The 19,513-nt window shown below is 40.4% G+C and overlaps 1 protein-coding gene across 1 annotated transcript in view; it reads right to left on the bottom strand.

Moving 5' to 3' along the window:
* Window positions 1-1,686: 1,686 nt before the first annotated feature.
* ror2 (receptor tyrosine kinase-like orphan receptor 2) overlaps window positions 1,687-19,513 on the bottom strand; it is a 43,188-nt gene continuing 25,361 nt past the window's right edge. Inside the window, exons 3-9 of the mRNA XM_070850257.1 lie at window positions 15,788-16,075; window positions 15,380-15,410; window positions 7,669-7,790; window positions 7,199-7,513; window positions 6,330-6,584; window positions 5,254-5,459; window positions 1,687-4,198 (exon numbers count right to left, since the gene is read on the bottom strand). Coding sequence (XP_070706358.1) covers window positions 2,741-4,198; window positions 5,254-5,459; window positions 6,330-6,584; window positions 7,199-7,513; window positions 7,669-7,790; window positions 15,380-15,410; window positions 15,788-16,075 — 2,675 coding nt within the window. The 3' untranslated portion in view covers window positions 1,687-2,740. The remainder of the gene's footprint in view (window positions 4,199-5,253; window positions 5,460-6,329; window positions 6,585-7,198; window positions 7,514-7,668; window positions 7,791-15,379; window positions 15,411-15,787; window positions 16,076-19,513) is intronic.

Raw genomic sequence — 19,513 nt, forward strand, 5'->3', positions numbered from 1 at the left:
TTTGTTTGTGATGCCTAAGGTTTTATTTGGTATTCAGCCAAGTGAAGAGTGTGTCCTGGGTCAAGGGAGTCCCTGAGAATGGCCTGTACTTTGTTCCTGCAGTGGTTGGTTTGTTATGCTTATGAGACGTGTGAAAGTTCTTTCTGCAATTTAGAATACTATGATGACCTCATGCTATGCTTCATTGCATTCTATACAAGATGCCGTGTCTGTTACATTCTGTCTGTCTGTCCTTCCTCTTAGCCATAGTTCCTGTTTTTCAGGCCTCTTCAGTGTGCATCTGTCCACCAGGGGCCCTCCAACTTTCAGCATCAGTCACCTTGTCACTACCTAGGTGTGTCCCTTCAAAGCCCCAGTCTTCTGGAGTGTAGAAGTTAATACTTGATCTTATTAGTTGTGGTTTGACAAAATGATCTAACTCATGGTCCAATTGCTAGCTTTTCTAGGGCTTCAATCACACACCTGGTCTTCCTCAGTCGACTGGAGTTGTACTTAGAGGAGTTACTCGAGCAACAGCCCTGAGTCACCCATCGCCCTTATTGTAGCTATCCTGTACATGGACCACAGTGAGCAAGACAAGGGGAGTCGGAGTCTGTGTTTACATCAATGATGCTTGATGCTCACGTTGATGGACAATGTTTCCCAGATGAAGACCATATTATTAACATTATCCTGTTGCTGCCGTTTACATTAGCCCAGTTGCAAATTCAATGCGTGTGTGTGCATGCATGCATGTATGTCCGTGCATAGTGTTTGTGTGTAAATACACTGTTGCCCATAAAGTTGGAATAAAATGTTTTTTACCTCTTATGAAATGACTGTGACAATGTGACTTATTCTTGATAAATAAAGTGTATATCTTCTCAACTTTATTGATCAAACTCTTCCAAACATATCACAGTGAAACTTAAACCACAATTAACTTTTGCAAACTGTGTATTCAGGCTTTAACAAAATTGGGGGTATTGAACAATTATTCCAACTTTATGGGCAACAGTGTATATAAAAATTTGATTGTAGATGTATGAAAATTACACAGTGGATATCAGAAATTTAAAGCCCAATACAAATGAATGGCAAAAATGACATCATTATTTTGAGGAAAAATGACAGTGTGGATATCTGAAAAGTTATTTTTTTTCTAGAAAAAACTGAATTATATCTGTAACAAATATCCAATCTAGCTATTAAATGTTAAAATGTGGACCTATAAAGAGCGCAAATCAGTGAGAAGGAGAATATGGAGAGGAAAGTACAGCAGGACACTGTGCAGCACTCTGGGCCAACGGGTAGGGCCAGTCCCAAAGTTCATCTTTGGACAAGGACAGAGGTCGCACTCATACATTTTTGCATGGTATGGAACAACTTAGTCAACTCCCTGAATTAAGCCAACAACCCTATTCTCTTATGAAGACTATAAAATGTGGTTGTGAAAAGTCCATGATATTTAATTAAATGAAAGTATAATCTGTACAAGCTAATATAATAAGTATTTGTAAATGTCAATATGAATCCCAAACTGAAAGGTACAGTAGGTACTCTCTTAGGTTCTTTTATTAGTATATTTTTGGCCTAATGTGACTTGACTGTGCAGTGTACCACATGTTTAACTTTCTGCACATCAAATAAAAGATGATGACAAAATCAAAGGAATCAAGGAATGGAATAGCACATGATTTACTACTCTTAAGAAGGGAAAATACACAATTTTATTCATATGACTTTATGTGGACATTATATGATAAGCAAAAAACTGCTTAAACAAAGCAAACATGGTGGGACACAGTATTAACATCAGACTTAGCACTCTTCACCAATAAAGAAAAGATATAAACAAATAAAATGTTCAAACCAATGTACATGTTGATGTTCAAAATATCAACCTTGTAAGAACAAGATGTTTTGTTCTTATTCTTTATATTGTTTGATGGACACAAGTTCAAAAATGCATCTCAGTGAGTATAATTATAAACAAAGTTACCCATAGACTGCGTCTTTCAAACTCCTACAACATTTCTATTCATCATACTTTTTATTCTATGATTGTGGCTTTCACAAACCATAGCTTAATAACCTCAAAAATAACATTACCTTGTCTTAGAGGGGGAGTAGAAGAGTTGTGAATAAACAAAACAGTTGTCTACCACTACAGAAACCTGGGTTCAGTTCTGGCTGGGTGGAAATACTTGGTCTTGCATTCCAACAAACACAATTGGGTTGTGTGGGTGAGAAAAGGGTGAGGGATCATCACTTTTTTCCAGTTTAGCAAATCCTAATGGTAGGCTGGGGTGCCTGTATAGAGGAGTGGGGCATTGGGGGAATAAATACCGCCCTTATTGCGGTAAGTAAGTAAAATGAAGTAGTACCACATGCATCAGAGAAGGCAAAAGTTCTGTCAAGGCGACCTCTAAAGTACTTGTGGATAAGAAAATGTGTTTGTGTTGCACAGCAACGGCAAGAACATAAATTCTTCTAAATGGCTACGTTATAAAAGCAATGTCTTTAGAGGTTTGCACAATTGATTTTGCGTGATCATTGACACAGGAGTTTGAGAGGTACACAAATGAGATACACTTGACATTCAAATGCATCAGTACTATCTAAGAAGCTCATACAAAAACAACCAGTCACTGTTCCGCAAAACTGCTCACTTCAACTTATGCTGCTTATTGATTTTTTGGCAAGCACAGGTCACAGAATATTTCAGCTGTTCTTCACTGTTCTCCAAACAGTCCCACACTTATGTGTCTGACATGTGCATCACCAGTTTGTCAGTCTGTGGAGGGTCATTGTCACCTAGCAATTCTGTTTCAGGCACTGACAAGTCCTTGTTTTGGTCTAGCTCTTCCTGGGATGTCCTGTCAGCCAAGTTGTCATCAATGGTCTTGGAGTCCTCATTAAGCAAAGCTACTCGCTCTGTGACAGAAGTGTTGGAAGGGGCAGTGGTGACATAGCCTGTAGATGTGGATCCACTGCCACTGTGGTGAGAACCAGCTTTGGGAATCATCTGTGGTGGATGGTGCATCTGCTGGTGGGGCATGGGCATTGGTATTTGCATGGAGTAAAAGTTCTGCAGATATGGGTAAGCTGGCATGGGGTGATATCCATTGACAGGGATGTAAAGCTGTGGGGGCACCATTGGCCGATGGATTTGACCTTTCATGGGCACGAACTGGGGCTGATGGAATGGTGAGCTCTTTTTAGGACTAGTGTAGCGTGATGCATTTGCTGTGCTCATGCTGATGTTGCTCACAGGGCTGGTGCTGAGCGAGCTAGTCTGGGTAGTATTGCTGGTGCCAGAAGTCTGAGCCGAGCTGTTATAGTTGGACAGGCTCTCCCAGGAGCGCAGACGTGTGTGGATGTCCTTGAAGCGAGGCCTTCTTGCTGGGAATTCACTCCAACACTCCAGCATAAGGGTGTAAATCCAGGCCGGGCAATCATCTGGACAAGGCAGTAGCTGGTGGCTGCGCACCATCTCAATCACATCCTGATTGGAATAACCACAATATGGCTGCAGACCATAACTGAAAGTCTCCCACAGCAAGACACCATAAGACCAGATATCAGAATCAGTGGAGAACTTGCCATACATAATAGCTTCTGGCGACATCCAACGAATTGGAAAAGGGCTTGTGCCCATGAGATTGTAGTAATCAGCAGAGTAGACATCTCTGAACAGACCCAGCTCCAGGATTTTGATGCTGAGTTTGTCAAAGACCAGAATATTTCGTGCAGCCAGGTCTTTGCTGACTATTTGCTGGCTGGACAGGTACTCCATTCCAGCAGCAATCTGGGTGATAATGTGAAGGAAATCTGCCTGCTCAAGTGTGGATTTGACGGTCTTGTCATCATCTGAGCTGCCAACATCTGAGTTGGGGGAACGCATCACCAGATATTCATGCAGGTCACCGAGGCTGGAGTAGGTGAATATCATGCTCATTGGATTCTCTTTGGTTACCACACCCAGCAAACAAACAATATTTTGGTGCTGTAGGTGGGAGCGGAGCATGGCTTCGTGGCGGAATTCTTCACAAAGAGTTGCATCAACCTTGTCTTTTAATGTCTTGATGGCCACCACCTGGGTCTGCTCACCAGGTGCTGTACCATACAGGTGGCCCTTGTAAACCTTGCCAAATCGATCCTCGCCGAGCTCCTCCATAAATCGTACTGCTGACATGTTAATCTCCCGCAGCTTGGCCTGCAGCCACAGAGCAATAAATATAAATATATGTTATCAAAGTGTATGGCCAACAATAAAAGCAACTGTAATACTATAGCACTGGAATGCAACAGTTCAAATGCAACAGTTCACCTGAATGGAATGCATTCAGGTGCACAGAACTCTCTTTCTTTCTTATTACTTAGTGTTCAGAACAAAACCAGCACTGCATTAAAAAAAAGGAGAAGCATCTGTGTTGGTGGAGATATGCTGCTTCAGGCACCAATAAATTAATGTAAGAGGACCCAGGAATTGGAGTTTTAGTAATAGATAACGTTTTTTTCCCTTATATTTAATAGAGACGGAGAGAGGCAGACAGAAAATAGGGGAGAGAGAGGGTTACGACATGCAACAAAGGTCGCTGTCTAGAATCAAACTGGCGATGGTTGCGGTTGACCGTGCGATCATATCGCATATAACAACTCAGCTACCAAGGCACTCCTTGTCCATGAGTTCTAAGGTTTAGCAAACACCAAAACACTGCATAGTGGCTTATAATGCTACGAAAAAGGATTTTTACAACTTATCACAGCAGCAGTCATTTTATACTCCTATTTGTTTTACAAGTAGCCCCGAATGTATGCTTGCATGTATTTGACTGACAAATAAAATGCAAATGATCACTATGTGCTTTGTTGTAATGTAAAACTTTGTTTGGTTATTAGAATTGGCTTTAGTATGGGTACACACTTTAAGTATCTGTACATTTACATGCTGTATGTACCACTGAAGGCTCAGCAATGCACTGATATAACCAGGGCCTTCAGTTGACACCTGCATTATTAAATAATCTTGATGCCCCATAGAGCGGGCCCAAGTTTAAGAGCCTTTATTATTTCAATTTATCATGTGCTTTTCCTTTTGTGTGAATTTGTGCTTTGTCATATATTTTAGCAGAATCCTCAGTTAAAATGAATGAGGGGTTGTCTTTTCTATTCAGTGCTAATGTTGGTCTGAACACGGCCATGCATCAGAAAGAATGGAAATAAAATACACCTACATCAGTGAGCCCTGGTACAGTGTGTGTACTTTACCTGGTGCTTTTGTTGATTGAGAAGAGACAGCTCCATGTCTTGGCTTGGAGAGCCGCTGAGCTGACAGCGAGGTGGGGTGTCAATCGATTCTTTTTGCTTATTGCGACACATGCAAACCAGAAAAAAGAGGCAAGCAATGACCAATGGGATGGCAATTGCAGGGATTAGAATGAACAGGATCTCCTTCCTGGGGCTTTCCGGAGGCTCTGAAAATAGCAAGATAATAGAGATAGTAGCAAGTGAAGTTTTCTGATTTGTAATGCATAAATACACAAAACATTTTCAGAATGTTATGTTTTTGTCATACGAAGTTTGTCCAACAGGCTAATCCTGCAATGATTGCTTTACATTCTTACTATCTTTTCTTTAGTCTTTTTCAGAGATAGAGTCTGTAACACTCCTGGCTTTATTTACCTGTATCTGTTAAAATAATAGCAAGGCATCTCTTACGTAAACAGCCACAATGCTCTGTGATATTTCTCATCTCTTTCACAGAGGGAGCGGCGTCACAGCTGACACAGCAGTGTTTTCTGTTCTCTCACAAGCTGCATCACTAATGGATTTTGGAGTAACTATTTTTGGTCTGAAATACTGATTAATGTAGTAATGATTCGTGAATATGGGGGATCCCCTCAACAGCGAATATTTAAATAAGATTTCTTTTTAATTCCCTATTTATTAAAGACTTTTTTTTTAAGTCCAACCATACACATTGGATGGATTGCCATGAAATTTGGTTCAGACATCAGTCATGAGACTGACACGTAAAACTGCTATCCCATGTCTATGAGAGGTTCATGTCTGTAAGAGGCTTAATTGTTACTCCAAACATACATTGTGGTGCTGACATATAACACTAAAATGAGACTGGTCATTGATATATGCCAGTGGAGGATGGTATCTGTAAGTGGAAAACGTGTCACATATACAATATATTCCAGGCAAAAGGTATGTACACCAATTTGGATCATTTGTCTAACCCCTTTCATTTCAACATGTGTTATCTTAGAATAACCTGTAAATGCTAACAATCCAAGTAAAAATGAACAGTGCAGTTATCATATTCTAGTACTTACTGCAGGGCTGAATGTCACACAGGTCGACCCTGACATGAGGGTCCAGGGTGAAGCACCAAGGTGCCTGCATCTGGCCTCCTGGGTTACGACAGAAGTTGTTACTTCCCCAGAGCTCGGGGTATTCCTGGGACAGGTGGTGACTGTGAGGGTACTGAGCACTCCATGGCTGGCAGTGATGACCAGATTTAGTGATGCTGACTGTGCCCCTGTAGTCAGCCCCACTTCCATTGTAGCAGCTGTGGTCTGGAGGGGAATCTGTAGAGCAGACAGTGATTCAGTATGAATGCTCCTACAAACAAGTCACAGGTGACATTTGCGCGTTTACATAATGACTGCATATCCAGTACTGTGTTATTAACATGTCAGGTTAAAACCCTGTGGTTACGTTGGCATGGCCAACATGGTCTCAAATTTTAACGGATTTGTTCTAATGCTGTTTATTATATTCTGTTATGTTGTTTTCATATTTCACATTTTAGAGCTTAATGTACGGAACAATAATTACTACTTTGCATGGAATAATACAGTTTGGGAAATATAGTTATATTCTTTCTTTCTGGGAGTGACATGAGAAGTGAGGACGTACGCAGGGTAAAAGGCTAGCCTGGCTCTTTGCAGCTTATCCACAACAGTGTATCAGTGTCAGGTGGAATCACTCAACACAAAAGCTGAGAACATACTTTTACAGACTTGTAATGATTTGATGTGATTCCTTCATACTTTTAAGTGAATTCAACTGAAAAACTAAATTTTTCGTTTATCCATCCACTTATTATTACAGTGTTATACTTATGGCTGTAGATTTTTTTAATCATTTTTTTCAATTGTTTCATGAGCAGAGTGGTTTTACATCAATAGCTTCTACCTACATGGACCCAGTTTTTCTGGAGGCACTCCTATCCTCATACAGGAAGCAGCATCAGGCGTGCCCGGCCGTGGCAGCAGGTGGCAGCTAGGGAGCTCCAGCTGCATAAGGATTATGGGATTGGATCGGGCGACGCTGTACTCGGTGTGGCACAGGTCGTTCTCCAGGGCCTCGCATTCATCTCGACAGAGCTGACGCCGCCGAGGGGCCCGAGAGCTCTCGTCACATAGAGGGAAGACGTAGTAGCAGAAAGAGGGAATGGCAAACGTGGAGCACTGATCCGATAGGTGGATGGAGGTGCCGATCATAGTGAAGGCAGCTTGGAGGGAGGAAAAAAAGAGACACGTGTGTGAATTGTTTCTCATATGTGTATGTCATATGTGTAATCAGATATTTTAGTGGTTACAATTGTACCCAGTTGTATATTGATAATAGTGTAATAGGTCAGCTAAGGATTGCTAAGGATTTTCTTACCTGTGATGCTGTTTTCACTCTCCCCCTGCATCTGCAGTGACTCAACATAGATGCTCTGGTTGCCGATAAAGCGAGCACAGGCAATACCTCTGTATGGCTGGCAGAAACCTTTTTCACGTGAGCTAATGGGGAAAAAAATGATGATTTAGGTACAAATGTTTAAAAAGAAAGAAGATAAGAAGAAGAAGGAGCACAAACAAGAGAAAACAAATAAGCTAAGCCACTTTATTGATTCCAGGAGGTAGGCTATCATAGCTATGCACTGTAATGCTGACCGGGCTAATATACAATGGGCTAAGTTTTGCTTATTGCAGACAATTAATTGAAATTTCAGTTCAGAAATTTGAACATTTTTTTCAAAGTCATTTCAAAAAACCCTTTACTAGTTTATCCACCATATGATTTGTTAGAGTTGTTAGTGGGCAGTGTAGTCTCTGCCCTCTGTGCAGTGGATGTGTCCATTCTCCTCAAAGATCCTGTCAGTGCTCACAGCAGATGGGACATAACAACTTCAATATTGGTATGGATTTAGGGGGCTGCTGGGGGTATGGAATCATGGGGTCATGGGGCAGAGGCCCACATGCTCTTGGTAGTCCAGCCCTGGGTCCACAAGAATCACAAGTTTATTTTTAAACTACAATAACCTGCTTAGTAAAAATCTTGGTCTAAGGGAACTTTGTTAACCGTAGAACACTAACCAAACAGTTAGTAACACCATCACTAACGTCGGGTCTATTTTACCCGATATAATATACCCGATAAAAAAATACTCATCAAATTGCAGTACTCCCTTTCCCATTTCCCCTATACAACATCTCATAAAACGAAAAAAAAGGTATCATGGGGGGAGCCTTAAAAAAGGCTCTAAAATGAGTGATAAATTAGGGAATCGTTAAGGAAAAATTCCTTTAAAAAACACAATGAAACACAATGAAAGCCAGTAAGGACAATAACACTCAAATGTTTTGGAGGACGCACATGTGATGGGAAAGCTTTCACTGTAATGAACAAGCCACCATATTTGGATTTCTCAACCATTTGTTTGAAACATCCCGGTCTGCAACTCATCTAGCACACACACACTGATGTCAACAGTTCCTGACTGGTTGATTGCATATGACTAGTTGGATCAGCCCTTCCTGGAAAAGATTAAATCGATTTTTTTCCTTTTACTCCTCATATCTCATTATAAGGACTTCAAAACATTATGTAATGGAAAAGTCATTACCAAAAACTGACCTCTAGCATTCCTTCTATGAAGAGAGGAAGGTCCCCTGGAAGTGATAGGCTTACTGTAGAGCTCTGCGTGTACTGCATTTAACTTACTAAGGGACTGTTACTAGAAATGTTGAATGAGTGAAGAACCAATGGATGATTTAAACGGCCAAAGATAATTTTTGGGAACACTACTATGAAAAATAATCTTAACTCAAGGTCAATTTATTAGCTAATCTATTAGTCCACTTGCAAACCACTACTAAAGATCAGTGGTGAGGACACTCTTACACCAAACACACCTTATCGGTGAGGAGAAGGACAGAGAGAGGGAGGTGCAGCAGATCTAGTGGATCCAGTGGATGCAATGGATCCACCAACCCCAGACCGGGACAGACACTGCACAATCAACTGGGACCGCCAGAATCATCCCAGTGGCACTCCCTGACCTGCCTGGACTTCTATCCAGAGTGTCAAGGAGCCAGCATCTACAACAAACACCTTAAGATTTCTGCTGGAACATCCTAACGACAGGCCAGGGGAAAGTTGCCTTGGGTACCAACTGTGCTTTGTCTGACCCCAATCAGACACCCCGATGTCTGATGCTGGCAAAAGAGACCAGAGGGTCAAAATAGAACTATTTAAACAATTTAAAGCAATATAAGACAATAATATCTCTCTGTGAACCAGAGAGTATATATTTGGGCATTAGTAAGATAATATTGTTATTCTACTGCTAACATGGCAACAACATGACATTTTCATCTAAATGTAAAATGTGATGAATACATGGATACAAGAGAAACACGGGTTCAGATTTGATTCAGATTGGGTGTTTTGCCTGAATACTCTGAATGATTAGTAGACCCTGTGCAGAATTTGACCCCCATTATAACCCCTCTAGTTTCTCAGTACAAAAAACATGCATTGTGCAGTTACAACACAGCCTGAGTAAATCAAATACTTTCATGTAACAAGTAAATTACTTCCATTGATTGTTGCTTCATATCATTATACAGCCTGCAGCACTAAAAGATAACTGTCATTAGACATGGTTGTATACTGAAAAGGAAGACAGAATATAGGTCAACTATTACATTTTATGTGAACTAACATCTCTGGCACACAGAAGAAAATGTGTATGTTGATCACTGGGCACTAGAGATCCAGTACCCTGTTCATTTTCTCACAGCATGTGTTGAGCTGCCTGGTCAGAGTTGGTGCTGTACAGGAAGTTGTGTTAGTTCAACCAACTGATGTGAACATGTTTTCAAACCTGGCTCTTTGCTAAGGTCATTCTTGTGTTATGTTTGTGCTGGGCTTAGTCTCCCCGGCCGTCTTAATCTTAGTCGCGGCAGTCTTAATCCACAAAACAAACAGTGGGGGATATAGGCACGGTAAAAACCAGCATGCTCACTAAAATTAGACTCTCACTCAAAGCTGGATGATGGCAGATGATGTGCTTGTTGCCATGCCGTGTTCTGCGAACCCAGGATACTGGATGGCTTTTGCTTTTGATTACCTACAATCAGATTTACACAGCACAGGTAATTTCATTGAGCTGCTAAGTGTGGGAAGAAACACTGACAATGACTCGTGTTGTCCACACAGTTCTATTCCTACCAGCAGAGTACTATTTGAATTCACACTTCACACTAGTGATACAGAATAATCCTATTGGTGCTTTTGATCCACCACATCTTATTGCATACCACCACTTACTAATAAATGAAGGTAGCCCATGTTGTACTTATTTTAAGTATCAGGCTCTGATCCCTTCCTTTCCTGTCCAAACAGGTCTGGAGAGGAGCTGGAAACGTGTTCAATGTGTTCTTGTCACTTAGCTCCAATAATTGTAGACCACAGCCACCAAAATATATGATATCAGTGCCCTACCCAGATCACATGATGAACCTGGAATGACACTAGGAATGTTTTTAAATAGGATATATGCTGACTCCTTAAGTTCTATTGTAATAGTCAAAAGTACAGGTTTGTGGGTATTTAGACAACATTGCATTAAAATAATGCAAGGGGCTGTGTTGGTGGGGGCATGTTGTTTCAGGTACTGGACTGCATTTATATAGTGTCTGAAAATCTTAGTCACACACACACTTACACACCAATAGCACAAATACGGAATCAATTTGGGGTTCAGAGGAGCTGAAGATTGAGTCACCAGTCTTCCCAATAGTGAACAAGCCTCTCTACCTATGAAGCCACAGCCGCTCCAGCCCAGGTAAATTAAACGACATCCAGGAGTAGCAGATCCATGAGTGGTTTATAATATGCAGAGACAGGATTTTAATAACTATTTTCAGCAGAAATACAGCATTCATGCCAACAGGTCATCTAGCAGGAATGTGTCTGGTTGTGTTTTCTCTAATAGGGCTCATTTCTGTCTTCACATGACCTTACAGCTGTATCAAAATGAAGTGAACCATTTTGACAGAATTTGGAATTTTAATAAATAACTGCTGCAGTAGCAGGTATAGTCCGCTCTATATATCAGCACGGCCAAGGCTTCATTAAAAACTAATGGCAAAACGGAAAACTACCCAGGATCCCCAGGGATCACTAAAGTCCTAGGTTCACTGTGTTTTGAGGTTTTGGTCATTAATTAGAAAGAAGTGTGAGGCTCTGTTTTACAGGCGGGGGGGGCTTGTGTGAAAATATAATTTTAAGACATTAATTATTTCAGCTTATAGTCTCCACAAGGTTGCATATTCATTGATAAGGTTGCATTTAATCAAATAACTGATGAATAAAAAATCTATTATATGTATTGATCATCTTGGCTACCTTACTCTATACGTGCTGCCAACACAACTAAAATCCGGGACGGGTGGATTGAGGCTTGGATTGGCTCTGTGCCCTCCCAAGAGGTTGCCCACTGGCTATTACTCAGTTTGAGCACCATGGAAGTAAGTGACAGAATTCCTGAAAAATGGGTACAGAGGTTAAAAAAGTTCACAGTGTTCAGAATTTTAGAATGTGATGGTGACCTCAGTACATGAAGCTGTTCTTTGGCAGCTGACCAGTGTCTCTCTCAGTGCTCAGCAGTGTGGTCGTCCTTAGTGTTGTATGACCGTTTCTACTCTCCACTGGAGTTAAACTGGAAAAACACAGTCTGCCTTGACAATGAGCTGGCAGAGTAATGGCCTCATTTCTGCTTCTCTTCTTATATGGACTTTCTCCTATTTCTCAGTGTGTGAGTCGCTCTGTGAGAGAACACAGCAAATATGTGTTCATACACGCTATAATTAACCTATAGAGTGTGTATCAGTACTGTGTGCTAGCTGCATGTTTCTTTCCCATCCCCTTATATCGACAGCATGCATCAATCTGTGTACTAGTGTATGACATAACATTTTTGCAGCTTTTGCCATAATAAACTTTTCGCGAACAAAAAATAAACTTTGAACACATAAACGTTTGAAGCAAATAGTGTAGTAATATACCATGATGGATCTTATGAAGCTCTCTGTTAATGTAAAAGTGCCAGATAGCATATGTAATCTTTGGTTTGTTGTTTTGGACACTGAAAATCCAAGGATCCAGAGGGTTTGCAACATGAAACCTACCCCTCAAAAATCTTTCTCTTTTTTCTGTAATAGTCACTTGTGTGCACACAACACAGAGTGATTTTAACCTTTCCAAGGTTCTAGCCTGGTAAACAACAAGGAGGCTTAACAGAGGATGATAGACACCTCATTCAAGCAAGACCTCTGCATGATCTTAACCAGAATGAGCCCTTTGTATGTGAAAAAGGGGTCCCATCAGGAACACTCACCACAGCCTACGACTACTGCTTAAGTCTCTTTGTTCCTTCTCTCTGCATGTACATGTGTAGTGTGTTTGCACATTATGTTTCTGATGTTTGTCCATATTAAGGGTTTCTTTCTACAACGGTGTTATATTGTGTGGTTATATGAAAAATGTGTACAGATAATCTACTAGCTGCCTTATGGTGTTTACAGTGTATAGCTCATAGTTGATAATTATCATGCGCCTGTCACTTTTATGTGTAGCAATAAAGTAGAGCTTATTTGGTAAGCTTTTAAACAAAAACGTCAAACATTTCCTGGTTCCAGATTCTCAAAAGTGGTGAGTTGTTGCTTTTCTCTGTCTATGCATGATAAAAAAAAATGAATATCTGATTCATATTTTTTTTTTTCACCACACAAAGCTAGATACCTGAAGACATCGCCGAGAGCTTTGGCCTTTTTTTTTTTTACTATTTTCTGACATTTTATAGATAAAACCACTGATTGATTAATAATCTTTAGTTGTAGCCCTAAGCACAACAACAACAGTCGGTCTACTACTTACTTTTAAAGGGTCTTAATAATTTTCCTGTTACAAAGGACAACTATAGTCTCATGCTGATGTCATGACACACTAAAACGACCTAATCCTTGTATTTTGACTTTTCTGGTTAACTAACACTAACAAGAAATGTAAATGTGTACTAACTATAGCTTAAATAGACCAAAACGTCTTCATCTCCTCCCCAGTGGCCCCCAAAATGAACACTCCCCCGTCCCCCAGCTCTAGATAAAGGGCATTAAAGGAGTCATATTGTTGGCTGATGAGATAAGTTCCTTGGAGGAGGCATTCAGAAACAGTTGGTCTGACTGAGGACATGAATCAGCATTCTTTCCAGTTCAGAATAGGCCTGTCCAAACCACCGGCTAGTGTCTGACTGCTGGTCCAGGAATCTATTCTGAGCCCCGTCCTGGTGAGTCAAACCCACAAGAGAGAGAGAGAGAGAGAGAGAGAGAGAGAGAGGGAAGAAAAGCTGCGTGTCCTGCTACCCTCCTGGTTTGGTTGCATCAATCAGTGCAGCATAGCACAAAGTCTTCATCATTTCTAATAGCCAGTCAAAGCCATGGCGGAAAGAGTGCTAGCTGACATGTCTTTGCACGCCCGTTTTAGCTTTGGGCAGGCACTCCTAACACCACAAACTCATACATTTGCACTTTTACACTTCTGAGAATATTTATTAACTACAGACATTTCCTAAATACCAACCTTTGAATCCATTGTACAAACCTTTAGTTAGTCTAAGGGGTTGTTAGCTGTGGTCATTTCTAAATCTAATCTGAACTTTAATCCTTAGTGATGTTTGGACCATACTGTCGTCGGCACATTAGCTTCCCCTCAGAAGTTAAGAAGAGAAAACTGGAGTTAAGAGCAGCAGAGGTAAGAATTTATCAGATTCCAAAGGAACAACCATGACTCCTTATGTTACTACTACAACTACTACTCTTCCAAGTGCTAGTGCAATCACCACTGCTGTATGTACTATTATTTTCTATTATTTGGATCCACAATTATACTGTCACGATCATTACAACTATAACTACAACTACAGCTACAGCAGTGTTGCTGATATCAGTATATTGTGTTTCTTGTGGTAATTTTAAGCCCTCTGGTATTTGTAAAAGTGACTAAACAGAACAATATAGCACACCGAGTTTCCAACACGTCACTAGGGGTTTAAAGAGCTACTTTAGTTTATGTTTTGTGCTGTGTTTATCGATAATTATCGATAAATACCAAGTAGTCACAGTCCAGAACATAAAAATGTGGTCTGTGGATCGCTTTGGTATACTAACATTTGATCACCAATAAAGAAGATCGATCAAAAAGCAGGGACCAACTATGTTTGGTTATGGTTGGTTTTGATTATTCAACTCCCATTGCAAATTAGGTGTATTGGCAAACTTTACAAACTTTCAGCTGTGTTCAATGAGCAACTCAAAGAAGAACAATTGAAATAGCTTCTACAAATTTATTTAATATTAATTTAATATGCTACTTTTAATGACTACTGCAGTCTCAAAATTATTCACCCTCTTCTTGACAAACAAATCTTTTGTTTGCATTTTGTGTTGAATTCGGAGAAACCACCTGCAATATTATCTAAAGCTATCTAAAATGTTCTTGTTTGAGTTGTTCATGGGGGTTGAATAATTATGAGTGCAACTGTATCAAAGGTGAAGCAAAAGTCATGGAGGTGAAGCAGTCAGTCCAAAGATTCTGTCTTTTGTGGTCATAGTGGACTTGAGTAAGGACAGAACCAGATTCACTAGGTCATACCTGCTCCGTTCTCCATTGTGACCTTTTGTGAACTATTTGGCTTCAGTGTCGCACTGACATATTCTGTTCCTTGATTCTGAGAGAAGCAGCATGACTAGGCTTATTTTAACTAAAGTCACGGATGGGTAGTGGAGAAGTGGGTTACACAGCAGTGGTGGTTTGAGTAGTTTCACATTTGAAAACTAATTACACTGAAATGCATTCTTACTGCTGTCAAGCTGACCGGGTGCTATTCTCTGAAGTGGAGCTACAAATACTTCACGGACAACTTTTTATAGTTTTTACTTTCATAGCCACATTTAAGGCTTACATGGTACGAGTGGTCTTTTCTTTCTGTCTGATTTACTCACATGCATTCAAACACACTAATACATAGAGGACATTCACTTACGGTTCATCTGGGCCATGTGTGGGCATCTGTCCTGTGAATGCAAAATAAAAGCATCAATAAAATATTACAAACCGTGTTATCAAGCACATAAAGTGTACCTAATAATGTCTATAGCTGTATGACTCTGTGAACTACATGCATTCAGGATGAAATGAGAAGTTTTCATTTGCGTACTGGTCTGGTGATGCCAGACGGCATGACATCATTTGTCAAAAGAAAAAGCATCCTCTTGGCACGTTACTGATCTCACTGACACTTTGTTGACAAATGTTGATCAAAATACTATAAATATAAATTATAGTATAAATTATAAACTTGACATTCAAAATTCCATATGATTCCATAAAGTCCATATAGTTTAGGACTAAATAACTTAAGTCAGTGTGTGAATATAAATGCGAACCCTACCTAGTTTGACGTACAAGACGCCTGTGGCAGAGATAACCTTGAGTGAGTTGGAGGCAACACACTGATAATAACCAGTGTCTGTTGTGTCCAGATCCTGGATGCGGAGCTTGGATCCTGCCTCCGTCTTCCGGATCGTTATACGTCCCTGCTCCTGGACCACAGGGGCATCGTTCTTCAGCCAGCGGATGGTCGGTCGTGGGTTTCCTGCCACTTTGCAATGTAGTGTGGCTGTCTGCCCCTGGAAGTGAGTGATGTTGTTGACTGGCTCTTGGAACTCCAGAAAATAACCTTTAGGAGATGAAACGCAGAGGGTTAAAGGTTAAGGAAGCATTAAAACTGACAAACAGGCTAAATGGGATCTATGGGAACAACAATGTTCACTACTGCAACTGCCTTTATCACCTCCAGCTATCCTTATGTGCTATACTGTTGGTACTGTTGATTTAACTAAGAACTAATGTTCATGTTGTTGAGGGGTGATTAGTTTGTTGATTCTTTGAGAGCTCCCTCAAAGAACAGAACCTTTTTCACCAAATCATAAGTCAGAGTCATTGCTTAGCCAGAAATGTGCAGTTTATAATGTCCACCAAACAAAAGACAATGCAGTCTAATACAAAATTACTGCAAAAATCCTCCTTTTGTGAAGATTAGAATTGACAAATGGAAAGGGATTTTGTGGGATCATAGTCTGGTGTATGATAAACCAAATATACCAAACAAGTGCTAATGATCATCAATGTCATATGTAGGTGGAAACACAGTCATTAACTGAAACAGAAAGAAAGGAACAGCCAACCTCTGCTACCAAGGTGAGGCTGTGGAAGACAGTTTCATGTCACAGGTCAAACACCATGACTGAGCACAGCGACAAGAGACAAGGTGGTTCTAATGCATCAGCAAGGTCTCTGCCAGCCAAAGATTTGATGGAAACATGGCCAAGTGGCTCAACTATGCACGAAAACAGGAACTGGGGTGAATTAAATAAATTGTTTTCCTAAAACAGGAAACTATTTGTGGGGGTTTTTAAAGATGAAGATTGTGCTAAGAGACGGACTAACACATTGTCGGCTACAGAGTTTTCATGGCATTTTTGACAATTAACAGAAACTGAATATATCTCATCATTTAGTCCTTCTTTTTTTTATCATAGTTGCTCACTGTTACTCTGTAACAAAACTTTTACAAGAGTCGAAATCTATTTATGGACACAAAGGCATACAGTATAGTTATAGGCTGCATCTGTGCTTGGGCTTGCCTTGTCCTATTTATCATGGTGTCCGTCTCATATATTTAAAGTTACTATTAATGTTATTGTTGGAACTCTGACATTGACTTCCAGTTTCTCTCCCAGTTTCTCTTGAACTTCTCGTGTAGATTTATTACCATGTAGTGAGCTCATTAAAGTCGGAATTAAAAAGCAGATTGTGAGTCCTCCTTCAGATTTCTTTATTCTATTTCCCATTCCCTTACCGTCTATGTTCTCTGCATGAGAACACAGAAATAAACGAGGACTGACTGTCCAAGACCGAACGCACATTTATCTTTGGGGGTCAAGGAGTGTGGATTATGGAAAGCAGACATCCATGATGAAACAGTTTTCTTCCTGTTTCCCTCATGACCAGAGATTTTGTCTGGTTTGGAAAAACTGATGGTAAAGAATGTTTGTTTGAATCCAGTAGGACCTAAGACACTGGAAGGCAGTGCTCCCTGTCTGCAGTGGCAGCGTAGTGCCTTTCAGGTGGTGCACGCATTGGATTGTTGAAATATGTACATCACACACTTGAAAGGCAGCATCAGGATAATGTCTGCCGCTGTGCTGGCTGTTGGATGTTATGTCGTATCTAGATCGCTCACACATGTGCAGTGTGGTCTGTGCATACAATCTGTGTAGTCATAGATTATGTGGCCATGAGCAGATGTCTGTGTTAACCCTCACAGACATACAGTAAGCAGATCACAACTCTGTGAGGTGAGCTTAACGTTAGTTTGTTTTTTTAGTAGTGATATGTGCTTAATCACTGCAGGGAACAGGGGATTATACACTGCAGAATGGAAATTACTCAAAATGCACTATATAGTGTTCAGTTAGCTCCCTTTGTATGTTGGTGTTCATGTAAACTAGAAACGCAACAGCTGTGCATGTGGCTCAGGAGAGAGAGGGAGACAGAGAGAGAGAGAGAGAGAGAGACAGACAGAGAGAGAGACAAAGACAGACAGAGAGAGAGACATATAGAGAGAGACAGACAGACAGACAGAGAGAGAGAGAGAGAAACAGATGGAGAGAGAGAGAGAGAGGGAGAGAGAGAGAAACAGAGACAGAGAGACAGACAGACAGAGAAAGAGAGACAGACAGACAGACAGACAGACAGACAGAGAGAAACAGACAGAAAGAGAGAGAGAGACAGAGAGAGAGAGAGAGAGAGAGAGAGAGAGAGAGAGAGAGAGAGAGAGAGAAACAGAGAGACAGAGACCCCATTACAATAATTGCGTCCTAAGGGATCCAACAAAATCTCAACAACTAGATCCGTCCCCACCCCTGCACCCTTACAGGAAAAAGGAAAGGAAAAGAAATGATAGGAATAATTTCACATCAACACATATTTGAACATTAAATCTTAATAGTCAACACAAAAACTATGCTTTGCACAGTGCCGAATGGATGTACCAGAGCCACACCAAAACTGATTAGACACCACACGCTTTAGTTGTGCAGTAAGAGGATAGACTCCAAGTGTGGCTGAGAGCAGATGAAATAAAGCTGCATAAATGGCCTTTGGTCATGGAAAGAAAAAGTCAAGGGCAGAGGAATAAAAAAAACAAAGGTAAACGAGGACAAAAGCAAAAACATTAGCAGGATAGTATGAGCAGGCTGTGAGCCATTCAGATTCCAGTTGAAAAACGACTCCTGCACTGTTTCCTGTTTCTGGAGGTCTGAGAGGTTGCTGGCTGCTCACCAACTGTTGATTCAAACAATTCTGCCTTTAACAGCCTTGCAGGCAGACAGATACAGGGTTCTTGTTATTTTCAAAACACTGGCAATCCTTTTGTTTCTCATTTAGACTGATGATGAGCAGAGGTGTGACAGGGAGGAGCAACTTTACCAAAATGGAGCAATGGGTTTGGTTATGTTTATTTTGCATTTAAAGCAGGATTCAATTATGGCAGAACCACTGTATGTGCACACAGCTACAGTCAGTGCAGTAGGTCATTGCCGAAGTGGATCTGCAAAATGTGCATATTATTGTGCAAATGTGCTATAAAAGTTATTATTAAGGGGCGTAACAAATTTTTTCATGTTTTCGGTGCAGCGTGAAAAAAGACACAAAACATTAAATCTTTTTCTCCCTTTTTAAAAGATGAATCAGTGGTTTACTGACCAAATTATGGCTCCTCCTTAGATTAAAAACAAAAAAAGTACTGCTGCGACCAGCTGCAACGAACAAATAACAAAACTAAATTTACTTAAAAATCATTCAAAATAAACATTCTCTTCAATATATAGACATTATAATAAAATAAATATCAATTACAATGCATTTAGCAGCTTAAGTGTAATGTAGCTCAGTTGTATTAACTTTAGTGGCTTTCAGCCTCACAACAGGACTCAGTCTCAGCTTAACTGAGATTCATTGTATTTTCATGTTTTTGTGCCAAAGGCAGTACATGAGCAGAGTTCTACTTCCTTTTTGGTAAACTATTTGCCAAATTGTTTCCCTATAAAGTCTT

This window comes from Pempheris klunzingeri, chromosome 19 (assembly GCF_042242105.1).
Source record: "Pempheris klunzingeri isolate RE-2024b chromosome 19, fPemKlu1.hap1, whole genome shotgun sequence".
Taxonomy (NCBI): domain Eukaryota; kingdom Metazoa; phylum Chordata; class Actinopteri; order Acropomatiformes; family Pempheridae; genus Pempheris; species Pempheris klunzingeri.